Here is a 22950-nt window from a genome sequence, read left to right as displayed (position 1 = left end):
GAAATCGATTCCTGCCCCTGGGCCACTGTTTGTTTGGAGTCTGCACGTTCTCCCATCTCTGCGTGGGTTTTCTCTAGGTACTCTGGTCTCCTCCCCATCCCAAAGATTTGCACATGAGGTGAGGTATCTAAATTGTCCCAGCCCCTGGCTGGTATGGCTGTTGGTTGAGCCTTGTCCCAGGCTGGTTTGGTTCCCAGTCAGGGCATGTGCAGGAGGCAGCCAATTGCTGTTTCTCTCATCCATGTTCCTCTCTCTCTAAAATCAATAAAAACATAGTAAGTCGCCCAGTCGGAGTGAGGACAGGTGTGTGTGAGTGTGCCCTGCGGTGGAAGAGCGTCCTGTCCGGGGCCGGCTCCTGCCTTGCACCCTGGGCTGCAGCGTAGGCTCCAGCTCCCTCCACCCTGCACTGGAAAATAATTATCTTCCCTGTTTTTACTCATCTTTCTTAAATGTATGTGTAGTTCACATTTATCTTAATCCTTAACATTGGAAGTATTTGGGGTCTTTATTTAGAAGTTTTGTGATGTTTCTGTAACCAGAAGTATGTCATAGGGACTTAACTCTTGTTTAATATCAATGAGCCTCTGCTAAAATAAAGTTGAAGTTTCCAAGAACCTATTTCTGACATTAAGTGAGGACTTCGCTGTGCAGTGGGAATAGGAACAGACTATAAAAATCTTGAAATGAAACCCAAATACATCCCAGAGTTTAGAGTATGAAAAGAGGCATTTCAAATTAGTTCTGAACAACAAAAACAAAGAAAGACGAATTATGTGTGAAAATGTTGCTGGGATCCTTGGATAGCAATGTGGAAAAAACAGTGTTTACCTCAGCCCTCAACATAATTCATATTGTCCAAACATGTGGCTTAAAGGAACCATGAAAGTCAAAGCATTCAAAATATAATGTTGAATAGGGTAAAGTCTTTCCAGACAAAAACTGTAAGAAAACTAAAAGAAAATTTTGATTAATGGGGTATGTAAGAAGCAAAAACTTATATGTAGAATAAAGAACAAAAAGTCAAATCATAAATACATTTTCTTAAACCTCACCTGAGGATGTTTACTTGTTGTTTTTGTTTAAGAGAGAGAGGAAGGTTGCGGAAGAGAGAGAGAGGCATGGATCCATCAATCTGTTGCCTCCAGTATGTGCCCCAACCAAGGATCGAACCTGTAATGTAGGTATGTGCCCTGACAGGGGATCAAACCCGCAACATTTTGGTGCACAGGACAACTCTCCAACCAATTGAACCACCTGGTCAGGGCCATAATACATTTTTAAGACATATTGCACTGACTATTTCCTTGGTACATAAAGAGCTTTTACAAATCAATAACAACCAAAGGCCCGGTGCACTAAATTCATGCATAGGTAGGCTCTCTAGGCCTGGCTGGCAATTAGGGCTGATCAGGTTCCCCTTCTCCTCACCTCCCCACCTCCCCACCTCCCCACCTCTTCCTTCCCTCACTCCCTCAGCACCCCACTGCTGCTGGTCTCTCGCCATGTTCTGCACTGCCCCCTGGGGGCCAGCACACATCATAGCGATCAATTGAACTCCTATTCTTCTGGTCGAACTCCCAAGGGGACAATTTGCATATTAGCCTTTTATATATATAGACTAGAGGCCTGTTGCACGAAGATTCATGCAATAGGCCTTCCTTCCCCTGACTCCTGCACCCATTTTCCTCTGGCACCTGAGACCCAGGCCTTCAGTCTTCAATCTTCAGTCTTTAATATTCTGTCTTCAGTCTTTAATATTCAGTCTTCAGTCTTTAATATTCAGTCTTCACTCAGGCTGGAGCCTTCAATCATTGTGCCAGGCCTGTGTATACAAATTAACCTACCATCTTCGGTGAGTTAATTTGCATTCTCACTCCTGATTGGCTGGTGGGTGTTACAGATATACATTCATTTTGCATATTTCTCTTTTATTAGTGTAGATAATAACAACAACAGAAAAAGAAATGGGCAAAAGACATGAATATACACAGGAAAGAAATTTAAAATCCAATAAATATACAAAAAGCAGCAAAACAATAAGATAATCTTTTTTCATTAACAGACAGTCCAACATTTAAAACTTTGATAACCTCCAGTATTGGAGAGACTATGCCAAAACCAATAATGTCATACATCACTGGTGAGGGTGTAAATTAGTACTAGATTTTAGGAAGCAATTTGCAATGGCTATCAAAATTTAAAATACATATATAATTTGATCTAGCAATTCCATCTCTAAGAATTTATTTTAATGGTAAATAAATCAACAAAGATATATAGATATAGACAGGTGTGCGTTTCCACCTTGCTCTTAATGGGAAAGCAGGTGGGGGGAGATGGGGAACAGCCTAAATGTCTGGGGTAGTGTTAAAACTCATCCCCAGATTGGTACTCCTCCCTTTGAGTGTGGGCAGTAGCAGTGACTCTGATCAATAGAATGTGGTGGAAGTGAAGGTACAGACTTTCATGACTGGGTTATAAAAAGCATTTTGCCTTCTTCCTCATTCTGCCTCTTGAGTTAGTCACCGTGGACGAGGCCAGCTGCCGTTGACGCTGAGAAGACGCTGAAGCTGCCCCGTGACGAGACCCACACGCAGGAACCGAAGCCCCTCGCCCGCCCACAGCCACGTGAACGAGCCACCTGGGAGGCGGGCTCTCCTGCCCCAGCCAGGCCTCCCCGCAGCTTCGGCTCCAGCTGATTTCTTGGCTGGAACCTCAGGAGAGACCCAGAGCCAGAAGGACCCAGCCAAGCTGCTTGTGAACTCATGACCAGGGGAATATGAGATGATAAATGTTTGGCTTAAGCTGCTAAGTTCTGGGGTCATTTGTTAAGCAACAATGGGTAACAGATATCCTATTAAATAATAAAAAGCTGGTTAATAAAGTATTGTTCTGACATAAATTGGAACTCCATGCTGCTGTGAAAAATAGTATCTTCTGCTTGAGATGTAGAAAGCTGGAAGGAGTACTATCTCCATGCTTGCAAGATATTAAAAAATCTGGAAAGTACACACATTCACAACTTTTCTTGAACTCTTGAGAGAGCTGAGTTCACAGGGCAACATCTAACCTGAAATTTAAGGAAAAACATGTCCTTCCCCTTCATCTTCCCTCTGCTTCTTCCCCCACAGACACGGATCTCCTGAACTTTCAGGGTCCCGACGAGACTTGTAACCAGGGGAGCAATGGGCAGCGGAAGCTCATCCCAGGCTTACCCCCTGACCCTGTCTCTAAGGCCCCCTTTCTCTGACTTCTCCGTGAGCCCAGCCTGAGCTCATTTCCCCACCTAGTCCCTCTCCTGTTGCTTCTTCTGTCCTAGGCTCTTCCTTGTTTCACTGTCCCTACCTTCGTAAAGGTCCTCTAAAACTCACCTGGACTCAGGTTGTGAGATGCTTTCTGAATGAAGTCAAGCAGCCACACGCTACCAGCCAGCCTAGCAGACCCGCTCAGGGCCAGGGCCCCTTTCCGGCAACAGTTTTCTTAAGTGCACACAGAACATTTAATGAGACAGACCGTTGTTATGGGATGAATTGTCACACACACACACACACACACACACACACACCCCTCTGTGTTGTGTTGATCTCATCCCACTGATAGTAATGCTATAGGCCACGGATGTATATTCTTCACTCAGACTCATAGGCCTGAGAGATAATTCTCCTTTGTTTTGTCTAATTTAACAGAGGAAGGCTGTAAGACACGAAAAGGTTGCCTCTCAAAGATCCTGAGTAGATTTTGTGTTCCGGGAACTTTGCGCTTGTCAGACCACCTGGGAGCAGGCACTATGTTCTCCATTACACAGCAGGAGAAACTGAGGCTCTGCGGGGTCACCCAAGGTCGTACATCTGGGGGGGGGGGGGTGTTGCAAAGGCCAGGCTCTAACCCACATCTCCTTGACTCCAAGCTCAGCTTCTCCTGCTCCTCACCAGGGGAGGCCCAGGGGGAGGCAGCCGTGGCTGCCTTAGACATTTAGTGAGCACATGGACCGTGCTCTAACCACTAAGCTTTTTAAGGCTCCTGCCCACCCTCATGACGGTGGGGCTGACTGGCTCCTGGCTGAGAGGCGTCTCTGGCTTAATTCCAGGTCTTAAGGAAAATGAAGACCCACTGAAAGGGAGAATGGGCAGGTGCTGCCTCAGGTCCCCACCTCTGGTGGAGATACCATCTCAGGTGCCCACACCCCATCCCCCACTCTCACAAACCCTAGAGCCTGAGATGGAAGTGCCAGCTTTCTCCCCAGGGCCACTTGTAGTTCCCTCCCCACTGGGGAGGGCCTTTCAGCTACTTCTTACTATGTAAACCACTTGAAGGAGGAAGCTGGCCTGGAATCAGCCTCAGGCCACTCAGAAAACCCAGCTGTGCTGAGCCAGGTGGCAGAGCAGCAGCCCCAGCCCTCGGAGTCCCCGGCCGGGCTCCCAGCCATGCCCTGGCAGCTCCCTGCAGCGATGGCGCTCCTCCTGTCCCTGGCCGGTGAGTGACATGCATGTCTTTGCATCTGCCATGCCTGGTCCTAACCCCATTTTGGTGCCACTGACCCAGGCAGGACAGGACAGACTGGGAGCAGTGGTAGCGTCCGTGACGGTGGGTTTGTGGCTCCCAGCGTCTTGTCTCCTTGCTAGCTTACACAGGCGGGCGCGCCTCGTGGTTTCCAAGGGCTTTCATGTGTGCACTTGTTTTCTGTGCCTGGGGCAGAGCAGGTGGCAACCCCGGAAGACGGTGACACTGGCCCTGGTTCCCAGATGGGTTTGGGGCACTTTCTCAGGGAGAGTCTGTAGAGATCACTTAATTTAAGAGAGGGAGACCAGCCGAAACCGGTTTGGCTCAGTGGTAGAGCGTTGGTCTGCAGACTGAGGGGTCCCAGGTTCGATTCTGGTCAAGGGCATGTACATTGGTTGTGGGCACATCCCCAGTGTGGGGTGTGCAGGAAGCAGCTGGTCAATGTCTCTCTCTCATCAATGTTTCTAGCTTTCTATCCCTCTCCTTCCTCACTGTAAAAAATCAATAAAATATATTAGAGAGAGAGAGAGAGAGAGAGAGAGAGAGAGAGAGAGAGAGAGACCCCAGCTGGAACTCAGCAGTGGGGCTCTTGATACATTGTCTGGGGAAAGCACCCCGAGTCTTGCTTTTCCTCTAAGTCAGTGGTTCTCAACCTTTCTAATGCCACGACCCTTTAATACAGCTCCTCATGTTGTGGCGACCCCCAACCATAAAATTATTGTCATTGCTACTGCATAGCTGTAATGTTGCTACTGTTAATGAATTGTAATGTAAATAGCTCTGTTTTCCGATGGTCTCAGGCGACCCTGCTAGCGACCCGCAGGTTGAGAACCGCTGCTGGAGAGCCCGAGACCATGGGAAAACAGTGAATTGTGAAGATGAATGAGGTGTGATCCACAGAATGCTCCCCATACACAGACACTGTGGTGAAAAAACACGCACAGCTCCCACCCTGAGATTGCTTTTAATCCAGTGGGAGAGATGTGCAATCAACAAATAAGTCAATAAGTAAACATTTAACCACAGCTGATGCTCTGCTGGGACACACACTCTGGCCAGGCTTATCGTTAAATATTTGTATTCTATCCCCTTATAGAATTACAAGTTGTGATCAATACAGAGAAGGCAACAAATATAACTCTGTGGTGGAGAATCACGGAATGGGGAGCTAGTTTACAGAAAGGGGTCAGGGAGGACTCTGAGGAGCTTACATACAGAGCAGGCAAGATAGGTTGACAGTTTTAATTATGCAAAACACAGTTTATCCTTGCATTATTATTTATTTACTAGTGGCCCGGTGCACAAAATTCGTGCACAAGGGGGTGTCTCTCAGCCTGGCCTGCATCCTCTCTAATCTAGAACCCCCTGGGGGTTGTCTGATTGCCGGTTCAGGCCTGATCCCACAGGTCTGAACCGGCAGTTGGACATCCCTCTCACAATCTGGTAATCGGACCACTGGCTACTAACCGCTCACCTGCCTGCCTGCCTGATCACCCCTAAGCACTCTGCCTGCCAGCCTGCTGGTCCCCAACTGCCCTCCCTTCCTGGCCTGATTACCCCTAACCACCTCTGCATCAGCCCTGCCACCATGGCTTTGTCCAGAAGGACATCCGGAAGGTTTCCCAGAAGGTCTCCTGGTCTAATTAGTATATTACCCTTTTATTAGTATAGATTGGTTATCATATTATTTATTTGTATTATTGTTATTATTTTGTACTCTTACTTATGACTTACCTTTAGGTAATGATGGCTGGTAATCTAACCTACTTTTGCCCACACCTTATACGCCAAAACAGGAAGGATAGCCCACCAGGTGTATCAAAGCCATGATGGCTTAGTTTTCTTTCTAACTAACTTGAGAAAGGCTAGGCCACTCAGAGGTTAAGTCAGGAAATCACCTATATTTAGAAAAACTGGTGGCAAGATAAAACATGAAAGGGTACTGAGTCTCCCATCATTGGAGGTAAGTAAGCACAGAGCAGATGAACACATGGCCACTCATCAGTTCAATTTACACATCTAATTAGGGTTTGAACTAGAAGATCTTTAAAACCCCTTTTGAATCTGGGATTATATGGTTTTATGCAAACTATACAACTCTGTGTCTCTTTATTACCATTCTTCACACTGCCCCAGTGGAATCAGGTCAACATAGCCGCACTCTAACCAGGAACACTCTTCCCAGGTGAAGATGGGGAATGAAGAATGGACACTTAGCTGTGTTGCTGAGTGTGATCACTTGGTGTGTTAGTACCACATCCCATCTAGACAAGGGAGGTTGGATAGAGAAGACACCTGGGTACCACCAAAACATCACAGTTAGGCCTTGTGGTAGAATCTCAGGTGATCTTCCCTTGCCTGTTACATGCTTTTAACTTTCCCCCAAATCTGGAAATATGCATGTTGATTTTTAATGATGAATGGGGGAGAGCTGTTAGCTGAGAGTTCTCCCTTTTGTTCCCCAATTTGCAGTGATGTTGCATCATGGCAGTCAAGTGAGAGCAACGGGGTTTCCAGAAATCACAGGCTCTTCTCAGCCTACCAGAGGAGCAGCGGTACAGACCACTGCAAAACCTCCTTTCCTGCAACTGACCAGCCACGTGCCTCACAGCACTGCAGCAGCAAGCTCAACGGGTGGTCACGTCCCCTCTCAAACCACTGCCACAACCTCTAACTCCGAGACCCCAACCACACACACAACAATAAAAACTCTAACAACAACCTCCCTGATAACTACCAACAGCACCCCATCCACCAGCCCAGAAATCCACACTCTGGGCACAACCCTGGCCACACCCAACAACTCACACACGGCTGCTCCGGTCACTGAGGCTACCATCGGCCCCAGTGCAGCTCCTGGTTCACTGCCCCCCACTGTCACCCCACCAGCCCACACAACTAGACCTAACCCATCGACTGTCAGCCACACAACTGGGAAGACCACCGAACCCAGTAGCCAGACCACCCTTCCAGCCACTTTGTCCACCTCACCACACATCAACACAACCACTCAGAAGCCCACTCAACCCACCCGGGCCCTGGTCACAACCCCAGCTGCACACAATGCCACCCACACAGCCTCACCTGCCACCATGGCTCCAGGGCCCACCCTGGCACCTCAGCCATCACCAGCCAAGACTGGGGTTTATCAAGTTCTAAATGGAAGCAAGCTCTGTATCAAAGCAGAGATGGGGATAGAGCTGATGATCCAAGACATTGAGTCGGTAAGTTGGGGCCTGGGGACTATAACACTGTCTTCAAAAAGTTTGAGTGGAGTTTCCTTGCCAAGAATGAGCATTCCACTGCATCCTGCATCTTTTAATGAAGTAAATAGTGTGAGCACCTCTTTCTCCAAGGTGCTCCATTAAAACAGTGGTCGCCAACCTTTCAGACCTCATGGACCCACCAGTGGTTGGCGACTACTGCTCCAAAGGTTTAGGCCCTTGGTCGGCAAACTGCAGCTCATGAGCCACATGTGGCTCTTTGGCCACTTGAGTGTGGCTCTTCCACAAAATACCACGGCCTGGGCAAGTCTATTTTGAAGCGGTGGCGTTAGAAGAAGTTTAAGTTTAAAAAATTTGGTTCTTAAAAGAAATTCCAATCCTTTTACTGTTGATAATTGACTCTGTTGACTAATGAGTTTGCCAACCACTGGTTTAGGTGAATCTGTTTTATAATACTTGTAAAAATAGAAACCAACAGTGACAGCTAGAAGAGAGGAAGGCACTCACCAAAAATTTAAATAGGCTCACCCTCAGGCATTCAGGTCTGAAGGAGGGGCCGACGCACAAGTGAAAACACTAGACAAGAAATGTGAATTTAGAAGGCATGGGGGCCAGGTGGAGATCTCTCTCTTAGAGAGGCACCCTGAAACCTGGTGTAATCCGCTTTTTATTCAGTTTTAGATACACATCTTGCCCTCAGTAAATCACCGCAAACAGGTAGCAGACAGACCATCTCTAAGGTCAATAAAGATCAGTAAGGTTAGTAAGGTCCAGTAAACCTTTACTTTGGGGCTATTAGGTCAGGAAATTGCTTTGAGCCACCACTATCTCAATACAGCCCTGTTAATGCCCAAGGTCCATCGGCCTTCGGAGTTCCTTGGTGCACTTTTATGACAGTATTGGGAAAATGGTGGCTTCCCGCACACAGCCCTCACTTTTAGCCACCATAGGCAGAGCATTGGGGGTGCTCAGTGTTGATCCCAGTCTGGCCCTACCCCACTCGCCCGATGGCCTCCCAGCCTCAGCAACTGTTCCTGTGAAGTGAGAGGTTTGGATTAGGTGTTTTCCGTGGTTCTAGCCAGCTGGGACATGAATACGGAAAATCCAGATTAACAAGAAGATTGGAGAGGATGGAAGTGAAACTGAGATGATTTGATTTACTAAAGGAATCACCACAAAACTGCACTTTCTTTTTTTGTACAGTTTTTTTAAAAAATTATTATTGTTGTTGTTCATACTCACCCAAGGATATTTTTCCATTGATTTTTAGAGGGAGGGGAAGTGAGGGGGAGAGACACACAGAGAGAAACATCAATGTGACAAAGACACATCGATTGGTTGCTTCCCACACCCGCAATTGAGGTACGTGCCCTTGACCGGAATTGAACCCAGGACCCTTCAGTCCACAGGTTGATGCTCTATCCACTGAGCCAAACCATCCAGGGCCTTTTTTGCATAGTTTTTATAATTTCAAACAGAACTTCCACATTTGAAACTGATGTACATTACATAGCAAATCTTTCCTGCAGTACTTTTCAACATGCGTCATTTAACAAAAATTAACTTCCACACAGTTTACCAGGAATACAGCTGCCATGAGTTATCTACCAAGGAGATCCTCTCTGAAGGAGAACTCCTTTAAAGAATCCTTTGAACCTAACAGTTTGGAAATGTGGGGTGTCATGCAGGGACTTTGAAATTCTCCAGTGAACCCCCACTAGCCTTGAGTTTCAGGCTCACTTATTAGTCTGTGCTTTTGCTTCCCCAGCTAGACTTGTCTTCTGTATCGACATGAGCTGATCTATTTTATCTGGTTTAGGTGTTTTCACCTCAGAGATACTTCAACATCGACCCCAATGCAACTCAAGCCTCTGGGAACTGTGGCTTCCGAAATTCCAACCTTCTCTTGAATTTCCAGGGAGGATTTGTGAACTTGACATTTACCAAGGTGAGGACTGAGCTCATCACACTAACTGGCTTCAACAGCTCTCTCCCTCCCCCTCTCCCTCCTCCTGGGGCCCAGTGGTGCAATCCCACACTTCACTTTGAGTCCCAGGGAAATAGGTCTCAGAGCCTTTTGAGATGTTCTCTGATAAGAATGAGGGGCATGGAGATGGAGAGGAGGAAAGTGTCGACATCTTATATTTGCCTTCTCCCCCCTCCCGCCTCCTCTGTGCAGCTCAGAGGGCCTTTCGACTCCTCTTGGGGGAGACTTGGCCTCGGGGAACCCAGCAGCAGGTGCCCTTTGCAAACCACCCAAGGAGGAAGTTGTAGAGATGAATAGACCCGGTGGAGTTCCCAGTGAGCACCAGAGAAACAAGATTATTCTAAGACCAAAACCAAATGCCACCATGGGTCTTTCCAGCCACGGCAGGCAAAATTCAGGTACTAACCAGGCCCTGGGTTTTCTAGACCATATCCTGGGAGGGTGTAAACAACAGAGTAGAATGGAAAAAGCATGGGCGTGAGGCCAGAGTGTCACTGGTTCTCCTTGTGACATTGGGCAGGCAACTCGACCGGTCTGAGCTTTATTTTATCACTTGAAAAATGGGGGAAGGGAATTCTAGTTCACTTCTGTAAAGAGCATTGTCCAATACAAAGAAAGTAGGTGTTCAATAACCAGGAACTATGATTGAATTATAAGAGAGAGAGAGAAAGAGAGAGAGAGAGAGAGAGAGAGAGAGAGCGAGAGAGCGAGAGAGTTTGTTTCAGTTATCTTTGCATTTATTGGTTGCATCTTGTATGTGCCCTGACCGGGGATCGAGCCCGCAACTTTGGCATATCAAGACAACACTCCAACCAACTGAGCTACTTGGCCAGGGCTGGTAATTTATTTATTTTTCTTTCTTTTAAAAAATAAACTGTTTTAAATTAATTCAATTAACAAAGATTTTTAAGTAGAATAGAACTTAATGTTGGCCAGAATACATATAACCAAGTGCTCTCAACATTTCTGGAAGGAGTTTGTGTTTGTACCCTATGATCTTTGGTCTTCATGTCTTTTTCCACATCTTGTAGTGAAAATATTTTCCACTTTTTATGTGAAGGGAGATTTCCATTAAATCTGCATAAGAAAAAGATTAGAGTAAGTATGAGATGATAAATGGCAACTAATAAGGCCTCCGTAGAGAGGAGACAAAAGGAAGGCTAGGAAGTGCCCTACCTTCCCCCCCCCCCCGGGGGGGAGGGGCAGGGGGAGGTGGCGTGGGGAGGGCAGCCACACCACAGCTGAAGCTGGTGGGGCTGGCATCTAGCCCAGGTCACTTGTCACCATCTTTTTTTGTAGGCACTGCCCTACTGCACCAGTTATTAAATATTATACACATTACCTCTATCAGGTGATAATGAGACCAATGTTGCCCGAGCTTCTGATCGTTCAAAGGAAGGCAAACATTCAGATCCTTTTATAAAAGCACATGATTTTTTAAGTGTTGCCAACACATTTTTTTTTTTTTTAATTTGAACACTCTCCCAGCCAAACAAAACATAGCTGTGGGCCAGACTTGATCTGTGGACCACAGAGTGGTGCCTTCTGCCCTAATGGGTGAAGTGTGTGAAATGCACGAAGGCAGGAAAGCCATCTAGATTCTTCCACAAGAGAAATGGCTCAAGAGCTCAGTCAGCTTCTTTTCAAATATTGCTGTGTTCTGCACCAGTGTTTTTCAACAGGCGCAGCAGCAACATTTGGACTTAGATGAGTCTCTGTGGTGGGGGCTGTCCTCTACCTGGTGGGGACACCATCCATGGTCTCTACCTACTAGATGCCAACCCCAGCTGTGGCAACCCAAAATGTCTCCAGATAGTGCTTAATGTCCTCCTGGAGGCATAGTCACCCCTGGTTGAGAACCAGAGCTCTAGAGAAAACGAGAGCCTTGGAAAACAGGAGTATATTTTAGTTATAAGATAATCCTAGCTAATAAAAGAGAAACATGCAAATTGAACATACCTCTGCTATGCCCACAAGCCAAGCAGGAGCGAGTATGCAAATTAACCCAACAAATAGGGCAGCCGCCACGGAGCTGGAGAGAGCAGGAGGCTTGGGTTTCCTCTGGCAATGGAGGAAGCCAAGCTTCCCACCTGCCCTGGCCTGCCCTGGCCTCTGCTCAAGGCTACAAAGTTTCAATTATAGAAGATAAATAAATCCCAGATACCAGGGCCTCTGCTTGGGTCGCCAGGAGGCATGGCCAGCCTTCAAAACACCACAGGCCCCTTGCCCAGGCCACCCCATGCCTCAAGGGAACCCCCATGCTGATCCGCCACACCCTTCATGGCAAACTAGCTAGCCCACACCCGTGCACCAGGCCTCTATCCTATTTAATAAAAGAGTAATATGCAAATTGATCATCACACCAACACACAAGATGGCTGCCCCCTTGTGGACACAAGATGGCCAGCAGGGGAGGGCACTTGGGAGGGACCAGGCCTGCAAGGGAGGGCAGTTGGGGTGACCAGGCCTTCAGGGATGGGCAGTTAAGGGTGACCAGGCCAGCAGAGGAGGGAAGTTGGGGGCAACTGGGCCTATAGGGAAGGGCAGTTAGGGGAGACCCAGGCCTGCAGGGGAGAGCAGTTGGGGGAATCAGGCCTGCAGGGGAGGGCAGTTAGGGGTGACCAGGCCTGCAGGGGAGGGCAGTTGGGGGCAATCAGGCTGGCAGGGGAGCAGTTAAGCATCAATCAGGCTGGCAGGAGAGTGGTTAGGGGATTGATCAGGCTGGCAGGCAGAAGTGGTTAGAGGCAATCAGGAAGGCAGGCAGGCGAGCAGTTGGGAGCCAGCAGTCCTGGATTGTGAGAGGGATGTCCAACTGCCCATTTAGGGCTGGGATTGGCCCTAAATGGGCAGTTGGACATCTCTCAAGGGGTCCCAGATTGGAGAGGGTAGAGGCTGGGCTGAGGGACACTCATCCCCCCTGCACGAATTTTGTGCACCAGGCCTCTAGTCTATAATAATAAAAGCATATTATGCTAATTAAACTGGACATCCTCCTGGATGTCCTTCTGGACAATCTTCCAGATGAAGCCGCAGCAGTGGGGCCAAGGCAGCTGCCAAGGTGGTGGGGGCCAAGCCCCTTGCTCGATTTTTTTGCATCGGGCCTCTAGTCAATGTTACAAGTGAGAACCAGATTGTGGAATGATAAATAGAAGCTGATTAGCAAGCCTGATTTTCAACAAATTTATCAATAAGAATTTACTAAGCGCCTATTTCATCCTCAACACTGAGCTAAACATTATAGAGGGGGGAAAAAGAAATATAAGCAACAGCTGTAGGTTCTAAGTCATGGACAATAATCTGTAATTTAAAAAATTTAAATATAGTGACAGAAACAGAGAAAATCTGCCTCCCATACTGTCATTTGATGCCATTGTGCAAACAAGACTCTAGTCACCCATGTCATTTCCACGTGCCCATGGACAAGCTGCTCACTTTCTCTGAGTCTGTTTCCTCTCCTGTGTAGCTTACCTAGCCCAGGTGCAAGTACTAAGTGTGGTCTCTGAGAGGTAGGTTTCCTTTCTTATTTTCTTTAGTTTCATTTTTAAAAAAATATATTTTATTGATTTTTCACAGAGAGGAAGGGAGAGAGATAGAGAGCTAGAAACATCAATGAGAGAGAAACATCGACCAGCTGCCTCTTGCACACCCCCTACCGGGGATTTGCCCGCAACCAACGTACATGCCCCTGACCGGAATCAAACCTGGGACCTTCCAGTCTATAGACCGACGCTCTACCACTGAGCCAAACCGGTTTCGGCTCATTTTTTTCTTAAAGAACTGAAAACCTTCCCGTGACAATTCTCATTTGATTGAAGTGACTTGCTGAAAGTTGTTCAGACCCTTCAGGTGCAAGATAAATATACCTTCCTTCCCCTGCCAACTTCCTTCCTGCCAGATCATTTGTTTTAAAAACACCTTTCAGTAACTTCGGGTAGAGTTCACTTTTCTCTGCTCAACACAACCATTCTATCCTATTTAATAAAAGAGTAATATGTAAATTGACCATCATGCCAACTGCTGGTTGGCAGGATAGCACCAGCAGGGAGGGGCACCAGGGCTACACAGGACATTGGCCAGCTCAGGTCTGGAAATCTGCTAACCCACCTCATGTTTTCCAGGGACCTGCAGTGTCCTCTTAGCTTACAGACTCCTGAGAACTCTTACCCGCGCAGAGGGCACTGTTTAGAACTTCCCAAGTATATGGTACCATTTTATGCTCTGTTTTCCCTTTCACTTTCCCTCTGCCTGGAATGCCCCTTCCACCCTCACCCCCTTTTGCATTTGTCCTTTAAGATGGCCCAATTATCTTCACCTTAAGAAGTCTCCCCACTCCACCACCATCCCAGGTAAAACTGGGAGACGCTTCTTTTGGTTGCCTGAGCCTCCATCTGTTGTTCCACGACCTCCATTAGGGCCCTCGTCACACATTCTGCCATCATGAAGGCAAGTCTATGACATTCACATTTCTCTCTCTAGTGCCCCAGCCCTGACTTGGTACATAGTACATAGCAAATGCTTGATGACAAAATAAATCAATAAAGGAGTGAATCTGAATTTCACAGAGAACTGGGCCACGGTGCCCTAACATAGATCAGCAGCTCCAATGATTAACTCAGTGATGTTTTACAGGATGAAAACTCATATTATATCAATGAAGTGGGAGCCTATTTGACCATCTCAAACCCAGGTAAGAAGCTAGAGAAGGCTGGTCTGTCAGCAAGGACACTGGTTCTGGTTAGCTCATTTTTCATTCCCTTGAATTCTTGAGTCTTTGATGCCACTTTTGAGAAACAGTCTGAGAGAGTAGGCCACAGTACTTATAATTTGGGGGAACTTTGTACACCTTTGCGTACTTTAGCTTGCTCATCTGCAGTGACTTTGGACAGATTTGTGGTTGATGGTGCAGTTGATTCTGTATTTTTGTAATCATGCATTTATCCCATAAAAATGTAGTTAGTACCTGCTAGTGCCAAGCCCTGGAATACAGTGGGAATCCATTATTATCTCTGCTCTCAAGGAACTTTGATTCCAGAAGGGGAGAGAGGACCATAAACATTAAATTATAATACACAGTTATGTAGTGATAAGTTCTATGAGCAAAACACAAGCAGGGTGGGTGGGAGGACTGGGAAGTTACTGAGGTAGGGCCTTAGGGGAGCCCTCTGGGAAGGAAGGCCTCTCTGAAGGTGAGGTTTGAGCAGAGAGATATGGGGACTTCTGGGCCTGGGGCAGCTCTTTACATTGGCAGGAACAATGGGTGCATGGGCCCTAAGGAGTCAACATGCTGGTGTGTTCTGGGACCAGTAGAGTAAGGTGACCAGATCGTCCAGGTGTTGGCGGGACAGTCCTGATTTCTAACAATTTTTCCCACGTTCCGTGGCGTTTTAAAAAAAATCCTGATTTTTGGAAAGAATCTTTCCAATGTTTCCAATCTTTCCAACACCTGGACGATCTGGTCACCTTACAGTAGAGACCAGTGAGCAAAGCGGCAGAGGAGGTCTGAATGGCAGCCAGGCCAGAGCATGGAGAGCCCATGGGCAAAGCAAGGCGAGGACTGTGCAGTTTATTCTAAAGTGTGAAGGGATGTCAGTGGAGGGGTTAGTGTAGACCAGTGTTTCCCAAACTTCTCTCATGATGAGAATCACCTGGTGGAGTTGTTAAAACACAGATTCCTGAATCCCAACTAAGAAGTGCTAAACTAGAATTTTTGGGAACATATAGGTAAAATTGCATACCTAACTTAGTGCTCTGTATATAAAATCTGTCTTAGAGCACTAGTTAAGTATACAATTTTACCTATATGTTCCCGAAAATTCTAGTTTAGCACTTCTTAGTTGGGATTCAGGAATCTGTGTTTTAACAACTCCACCAGGTGATTCTCATCATGAGAGAAGTTTGGGAAACACTGGTGTAGACAAATGACATATCAGATTTACATGTCTAAAGGCCCATTTGGTTGCTGTATGGAGAGTTGCCCAGTGGGGCAAGCTGAGAGAACGTCTACCATGTTCGCTCCCAGAAAAGCAATGCTCCCGGTCAAGTGGGGAATTTCTCAGAGGCCTCAGAAGAGTACGTGGAAAGCCAGGTTTACATAAAAGGATCCTTAGTAAGTTTTCATGTCTGTTTTCTCCTTTTGAAAATTATGTTATCTTAGTAAGGAAGTTATACTAAAGAGATATGCCAAGAAATGAAAATATGGAGAAATGTCTATTTTATTATTTATTTATTTATTTATTAAACCTCACCCAAGGATATCTTTTCCCTTGATTTTTTTAGAGAGCGTGGAAGGGGTGAGAAGAGAAGAGGAGAGAGAAATCAATGTGAGAGAGACACATTAATTGGTTGTCTCCCACTCACCCCTGGACCAGGGTGGGGATAGAACCTGCAATGAAGTATGTGCCCTTGTCTGGGAATCAAACCCATGACCTTTTTTGATTAGTAGGCTGGCACTTTAACCACTGAGTCAAACCTGCCATGGCAAGAAATGTCTATTTTAAATATTAGCTATATCATATTGATATTGTTCAGGACGGTGTTGTCAATGATTATGGGTAAAATGTAAGTAGGATGTCACAGTCAATAACTCACTTTTACATACATTACCTGGCTGAGATGAGTATACTCATATAGGCTAGGAATAAATAGAGTGACTGCTAAGATAAGTTAGCTAATGTGACCACTAGGCATGGACCAAATTTTAGCCAATAATAGGGTAGTAACGTGTCAAGAGGCAGGGGAAAGGAAAGTAATTTAGAGGCTGAGGGAGGAGATAAAACAACTCCAGATCCCAATAAGCAAGGCTCAACGGTAGCCCTGGAGCTGTACCTGTATGATATCACAGTAATGACAATGCTCATGTAGGTGGTGGTGGGGCCATTAGAAAGAGTACTGTATTTTTCGGACCATAAGAGGCACTTTTTTTCCCCCAGAAGTGGGGGGGAAAAGTCCCTGCGTCTTATGGTCCAAATATAGCCTACACATATACTGTAAAAAAAAAGTTTTTTTACTTGCCCGGCTCTGTGTGGTCTCTGTGTGCTTGCCCGGCTCTAAAATGGTTCTAAATGCTGCTGTTTACTTTACAGGGTTGATTACATGTGTTTATGACTGTGATGTTGGGTTTTAATGCACATAAAATATTTTAAGACACTATTTGTTTCAGAATCTTTTTTTCTTCATTTCCCTTCTCTAAAAACTGGTGCGTCTTATGGTCCGGTGCGTCTTATGGTCCGAAAAATACGGTAATTAGTTGTCATGACCATTGTAATGTTAGCTGGGGGCGGTTAGTAGTAGCCTACCTTGGGATGTAACACCTGATACAGTACTGTACACAGATACTTCAGTACATCAAGTAAGACATTTGCATGTACAAATGCAAGGGTCTCCAGTAACTCCAAACAGAGCACCAGAAAAGTCCCTGAAATGCAGGAGAGTGGTTGTTTTTCATGAGGACAAAGCCACGTCTAACAGAAGGCCATTTAACTGCACATGGGCCACCCAGCAATAGCTGGGACCCAACAGATAACATGCTGAGATTCCCAAATGCCTTTATTTCACCTTTGTTCTCAGAGAAAATTTACCAAGGGATGAAGAGCTCTGTGATGATGTTTGAGACGGTGATCGGGCATTCCTTCAAGTGTGTGACTGAGCAGAGCATCCAGCTGTCAGCCCACCTTCAGCTGAAGACAATGAATGTCCAGCTGCAAGCCTTTGATTTCGAAGATGACCACTTTGGAAATGGTAAGTGAAGGGTTCGCCATGTCACAAACATAAACCTCAGAGACCCATGGGTAGTTTCAAGGTCTGTTTTTTGTTTGTTTGTTTGTTTTGTTTTGTTTTTGTCTGAAATTATCAAAGGGACAAGAATCACATGAGCTTCCTAGAACAGTATGATTCCACAAAGCTCTTAGGGCCAACCCTCCCTCCCACCATCTCTCTATGAGTCAATACCAACCACAGAACCAGACACCTAACCCACTCATGTCTACTGCTCTCCCATAGCAGAATATATTGTCCTTGTCTGAGTCATTTAAACACACACACACAATCAATGAGCCGGAAAACACCATCTTCAACCTCCCTTTATAGGCTGTTGAGCACTAGTAAACTCAGGTGTGTTTGGAGAACACTTCGAAGATCCTGAGTGGTAGGGATGTCTGAAATTCAAGATTTCAGAATAGATCCTTCCCCACTCACAGAGGGAAAAGAGGAAAATGCCATGATCCAAGGTAGAAATGTTATCCATTGGACCCCCACTTCCCAATGACACTATTTCCTCATAATGTTAGTTTCCATGTAACTTCTGCTTCGAGTTTTAACCACTGCAGAGGGAAGCGGGTCCTAGAAGGAAGGCCAGGAGCAGACCAGGGTAACTTTCCCCAAAAGCCCCTTTTGCTTCTGGAAGAGCGGGGCTACAAGGATTTCTACGTATGTCCAGGCATTGAACTTCAGTTCCTGAAACATCCCTCTCATATTAACTCAAGTGTAAATGCTCAGCCTGGTCACAGAGCATGGTCATCCCACACAGTAGGCTCCTAACTCCCACAATCTCACCCCCTCCTCCCGCAAATCCTGGAGCCCCAGGCAGCCCCGCTAGGAAGCACAGAGTTTGAATGGGAAACGTGGGCCATGTGATTTGGTGCCTGTCCCTGTCTCCAGATTTTGGAACCATGGGGCCAGAGCTTACTGTAACTTGGGAGTCAAGACACAGTTCTGCTCCTGACCCTCTAGACCAGTGGTCGGCAAACTCATTAGCCAACAGAGCCAAATATCAACAGCACAACAATGGACATTTCTTTTGAGAGCCACATTTTTTAAATTTAAACTTCTTCTAACGCCACTTCTTCAAAATAGACTTGCCCAGGCTGTGGTATTTTGTGGGAGAGCCACACTCAAGGGGCCAAAGAGCCACATGTGAGGCTTGCCAGCCGCAGTTTGCCGACCCCGGCTCTAGACCAAACCAATGCTTCTTCAAGTTGGCTCTTGCCTCCCAGCTGCATCAAAATGGTGTGGCCCCACCTCCAACCCACTGAATCCTAATTTCTTGGGTGCGGGGCCTAGGTATCTACAATGCCATGCACGTGCACTCCTTAAGTGGCCCCAAGCATGCAGTCAGGTTCCTGTGCTGACCCCTCCCCTCCTGGTTTGCACCCATCAGTATGTCGGAGGCAGCAGGTGGGAGGCCCAGCAGCTCCCTCTCTCCCTTGGTTTCCTTCTCTGCAAAGCCGGGGCAGGCAGGGGCAGGATGGACCCCCAGCATCGTGGCTGGCCTGTAACACCTGTTACTCTGACTTCAGTTACAGCGGATGAATGCTTCAATGACAGAAACAAGAGAGAAATCCCTGTGGCCCTGGGCCTGAGTATCGCAGGACTGCTTGGCGTCTTGCTAACAGCATGCCTGGTGGCCAGAGAGAGGCCCGGTAGAGGATATGAACGCATGTAAAACCCAGCTCCTTCAGAATGTGCGGGGTGAAGGCCTTGGGAAGTCTGGCTTCCTAGTCAGCCGAAAGCGAAGGGATTGACTTTTCCAGGTGCTTCTCCCACCCTCCCAGTCTGATTGGGAACCCCAGCTTTCCACCCAAAGGCCACCCACAGGCTGGCTTAACTGCAGCCCCTCCTGCTTTCTCCTGTCAGCGTGGGGAGACGTGGCCTCATGGGCTCAAATTCCACCCTCCACCCCTGGTAACGTAGGCCTGGCGGTGAGCACTGGGAACAAGCGGTAGGGACACGTGAGGACAAAGCAGATTCCCAAAGGGAGAACGGTGGGAGGGACACTTTCATATTGCATTGCTTTTTCTTATACATTTTTAAGGGTCTCACTATCCAGTATTTTTTTATGCATATTAATTAAAAAAAACAAAAACAAAAAAACAATCCATTTCAAAATACATTCTAAACTGATTTTAAACTCCTGGTTTTGCCCAAATTTTGATTTAATTAAATAACAGATAGTCTTACTACACTATCATTTTTAAAAAGACATATTTTGCACTTCTGTAATGTACTATTAGTTAAAAACTAGAAAACTTTCTAACCTTTCATTTTTATTAAAATGTAAAACGTGTACTAAAGATCTTGGCAAACTAAAGCGGCTCAATAAATGTTAGTTCTCCAATTCCTTCACCTTCATTTGTTGTCTGTCTTCTTAACACTTTTTTTTTTTTTTCTGCTTTGTCTCTATTTTCCTTATTCTAGCCTATCTCATAAATTGGTTGATTTGGGCCACTGTGGGGTGGGGGTGGCGGGTAGGGCCAAGCTGCCTGAAAACAATCAGAACTGGCCAGCAGAAGAGGTAGATCTACCCAGATTGTGTCCCACTTCCCTTTTTTTGAGCAAACATTTACCAAGAAAAAAAATTATAAACTGGGAAATTCCTGATTGGGAGTGATTGCTATCTGGATGGAAAGTTCTTCTGAAATAAGGCTCGGAATGTTGTTCCTGGTTTTACATGGTCTGTTTAAACAGGAGAAGTGGGGTTTTATGTTAGAGAAGGAGAGTCATGGCTCTCTGGGTGTTTGCTGCTTTTACTAACAGGAAGTTTCTTGTTTTGCTACACTATTCTTCACAGCAGGTGTATGAAAGTTGGCCACAACTCCGCAGCCACTGTTTGTTTGTTTTTAATATATTTTATTAATTTTTTACAGAGAGGAAGGGAGAAAGATAGAGAGTTAGAAACATCAATGAGAGAGAAACATCGATCAGCTGCCTCCTGCAGATCCCCTACTGGGGATGTGCCTGCAACCCAGGTACATGCCCTTGACCGAATCGAACCTGGAACCCTTGAGTCACAGTCCGACACTCTATCCACTGAGCCAAACCGGTTAGGGCCACAGCCACTGTTTATCTAGGACATGTACTGGCTTTCCCTTGAGGTATTTCAGCTCTCTCCACTTCTCAGAAGTGAGGCGGTGGGGAGGGCCCACAGCAGCTTCAAGAAGGTTCGAGGGCCCGGGACAAGGTCAGGAGTGCCAGGAAGTTCTTTAGAACAGGAAGGAGATGTTGACGAAAAATCTGGGATGTGAGGACTCGGTGTTCTCCAAAGTGACTCAGGTTCAACAGCGAGGGCTTGGCTTTGGAGAGATGCCATCTCTCGCCATGTGCCCCTTGTTGGGTCCCGTTTCTGGTCCTGCCTCCGGTGGCCCTGAAGGGTCCGGACTGCAGAGCATGAGTGGTTCACTTAGCCTGCCACTAGAGTGACTACCAGAAGGTACATCTCCTAGTGTGTCAAAACTTCTCCACAGCCGATGGAGTTCAAATCAAGAGAGGGATAAGAGAGCTCTTTCACTTAGGTTTAATTTTTCCTTTCTATCCTCTTTAATGAGTTCTTTGCGGTGATGGCTGCTCCTTAGACTCCTGTTATCTACCTGACCCCACTCCCCAAAACTAATTATCTATAAAATAATTTTGAGTTAACATTCTAGTAATCAAAAAGAACAAAGGGCTGAAACTGGTTTGGCTCAGTGGATAGAGCGTCAGCCTGCGGACTAAAGGGTCCCGGGTTCAATTCTGGTCAAGGGCATGTACCTTGATTGCAGTCACATCCCCAGTAGGGGATTGATGATTCTCTCTCATCGATGTTTCTAACTCTCTATCCCCCTCTCTTCCTCTTTGTAAAAAATCAATAAAGTATATTTTTAAAAAAAGAAGAAGAACAAAGGTTTCACTTGAATAATAAATATCGGGTAAGCCCTTTCCCACTTGGGTGTTGGGGGTGGGGTCCTTATGGTAGCTCAAGAACAATAATTTTCTGAGACCTGCACCGGAGATGAGTGATTGTTATTTGCATGAAATTACATCCCTGGGTTCCCCAAGTCCCATTTTCCTTAGCCTAGGCCTGGAAGAAGTATAGCTGGGGCTTCAGCAGGACTAGGAGTAAAGCCAGTGTCCAGATTTTTCATTCCATGTTGGAATTGGGTCCGGTTTAACATTAGGCTAGCGGCAGCCCACTTATCCATTGTGTGGGGCCACGTGGCTGTGGGTCATGGGGTGAGTGCAGGGGAGCAAAGAGAGGGTGCCCCCTGCAACCTGAGTCCCAGGGGAACCAAGAGAACCAGGAGCTTAGAGAGTGAATGCCTCTGTTTAGTGGATTAAATATTCCAAATCTCCCCGTGTTTGCAGTGGCCATGCCTAACTCTGGCCAATGACCTGTTCCCAGGGGTGACTGGCAAACACCTTCTCTGGGTCACCCAGACTTTACTGGGCACGTGTCTCTTCTTTCCTTGTCCAGTCCCTTCCCCAGTGATCTGCCAGGAACAGACCAGTGGCTTCTCGGGGTGTGTTAATGGCATGCCTATACTATTGGGCCTTCTCTTCCCTTCTTTACTGATATTAATAACTAGGTTCATTACCACAGTATCATTTTGACACAATGTCTTTTACGGAATCACATCACACTTTGCAGAGAGCACAGCTGGAAGAAAATGGAATTGCCGAGAAGATAAGGTTATCTTATTTAATCCTCCAACACTCTTATATTATTATTGCTTACTTTCTAAAAAGGGGAAATTCCAAGGTTAAATAACTTACCCAAGTTCACACAGTTAGTTAATGGTGGAATTATAAAGAGTCAAGCTCAGGTTTGACTCCAGAGCTCAAACTTCCTACACTAGCCTGCTTTCCGGTCTGCCCTCATCAAACCTTACCCGCTATATTGTATTTGTTTTTTCTCTTAGTGGACGAGTGTTCCTCTGACTACACAATTGTCCTTCCCGTGATTGGGGCCATCGTGCTGGGTCTCTGCGCTGTGGGTTTGATTGTCTATGCCGTCCGCCTAAGGCGTGAATCATCTGGATACCAGAGAATCTAATTGGTGCCCCGGGGAGAGAAAATAACGGAGCTTAGAGAATTCTTCATCATTTCCAGGGTATTGGGGGCTTCCCTTAGAGTGTGGGTCCTTCCAATAATGTCAGTCACCTTTCACAAAACCCAAGTCGTTTCTGATTTAACTTCAAACAGCACATCAATGTCTACGTTTTTGTTTTGTTTTTCATTTTATGAAAGATCTAGTGAGCTGTTTAAGAGTATTTCCTCATTTCCTTCCAAATATTTTAACCATTCCAGGTCAACATTTGAGATATATTAAGTTAACATAATTTATGTTAAGTGGTATATGCCTCCAATTTACCAAAACATCAAGCGTAATTAATGCTAACTGTGTTCACACTGGGGATTTTACTCTATCCTTGATTTCTTTTCCATTTAAAAAAATGCCTTGTTTTGTCTATAAAAAATGGAATCACAATA

The 22950-nt window shown here is 46.2% G+C and overlaps 2 protein-coding genes across 3 annotated transcripts in view; both read left to right on the top strand.

Annotated features, from left to right (window-relative positions):
• Positions 1 to 2902, top strand: part of MCF2L2 (MCF.2 cell line derived transforming sequence-like 2) — a 175471-nt gene extending 172569 nt beyond the window's left edge. The window contains exon 29 of the mRNA XM_084874189.1: positions 2519 to 2902. The gene's annotated coding sequence lies outside the window, so the exon portion shown is untranslated. The remainder of the gene's footprint in view (positions 1 to 2518) is intronic.
• Positions 2903 to 4329: 1427 nt separating this feature from the next.
• LAMP3 (lysosomal associated membrane protein 3) lies at positions 4330 to 22950 on the top strand. 2 transcript variants are annotated; one of them, XM_084874207.1, is made up of 6 exons: positions 4330 to 4473; positions 6973 to 7724; positions 9544 to 9672; positions 14341 to 14398; positions 17278 to 17448; positions 22380 to 22950. In XM_084874207.1, the coding sequence occupies exons 1-6, from the start codon at positions 4425 to 4427 to the stop codon at positions 22511 to 22513; spliced, it is 1293 nt and encodes a 430-aa protein (XP_084730333.1). In that variant the 5' UTR covers positions 4330 to 4424; the 3' UTR covers positions 22514 to 22950. The 2 variants fall into 2 exon arrangements, with proteins under 2 accessions (XP_084730333.1, XP_084730332.1); XM_084874206.1 differs by lacking the exon at positions 22380 to 22950 and adding an exon at positions 19005 to 19836.

This window comes from Pipistrellus hanaki, assembly GCF_964339955.1.
Source record: "Pipistrellus hanaki genome assembly, chromosome: 2".
Classification (NCBI taxonomy): Eukaryota; Metazoa; Chordata; class Mammalia; order Chiroptera; family Vespertilionidae; genus Pipistrellus; species Pipistrellus hanaki.
The sequence above is the reverse complement of the archived record's forward strand: the minus strand, read 5'-3'. Positions and strand labels throughout refer to the sequence as shown.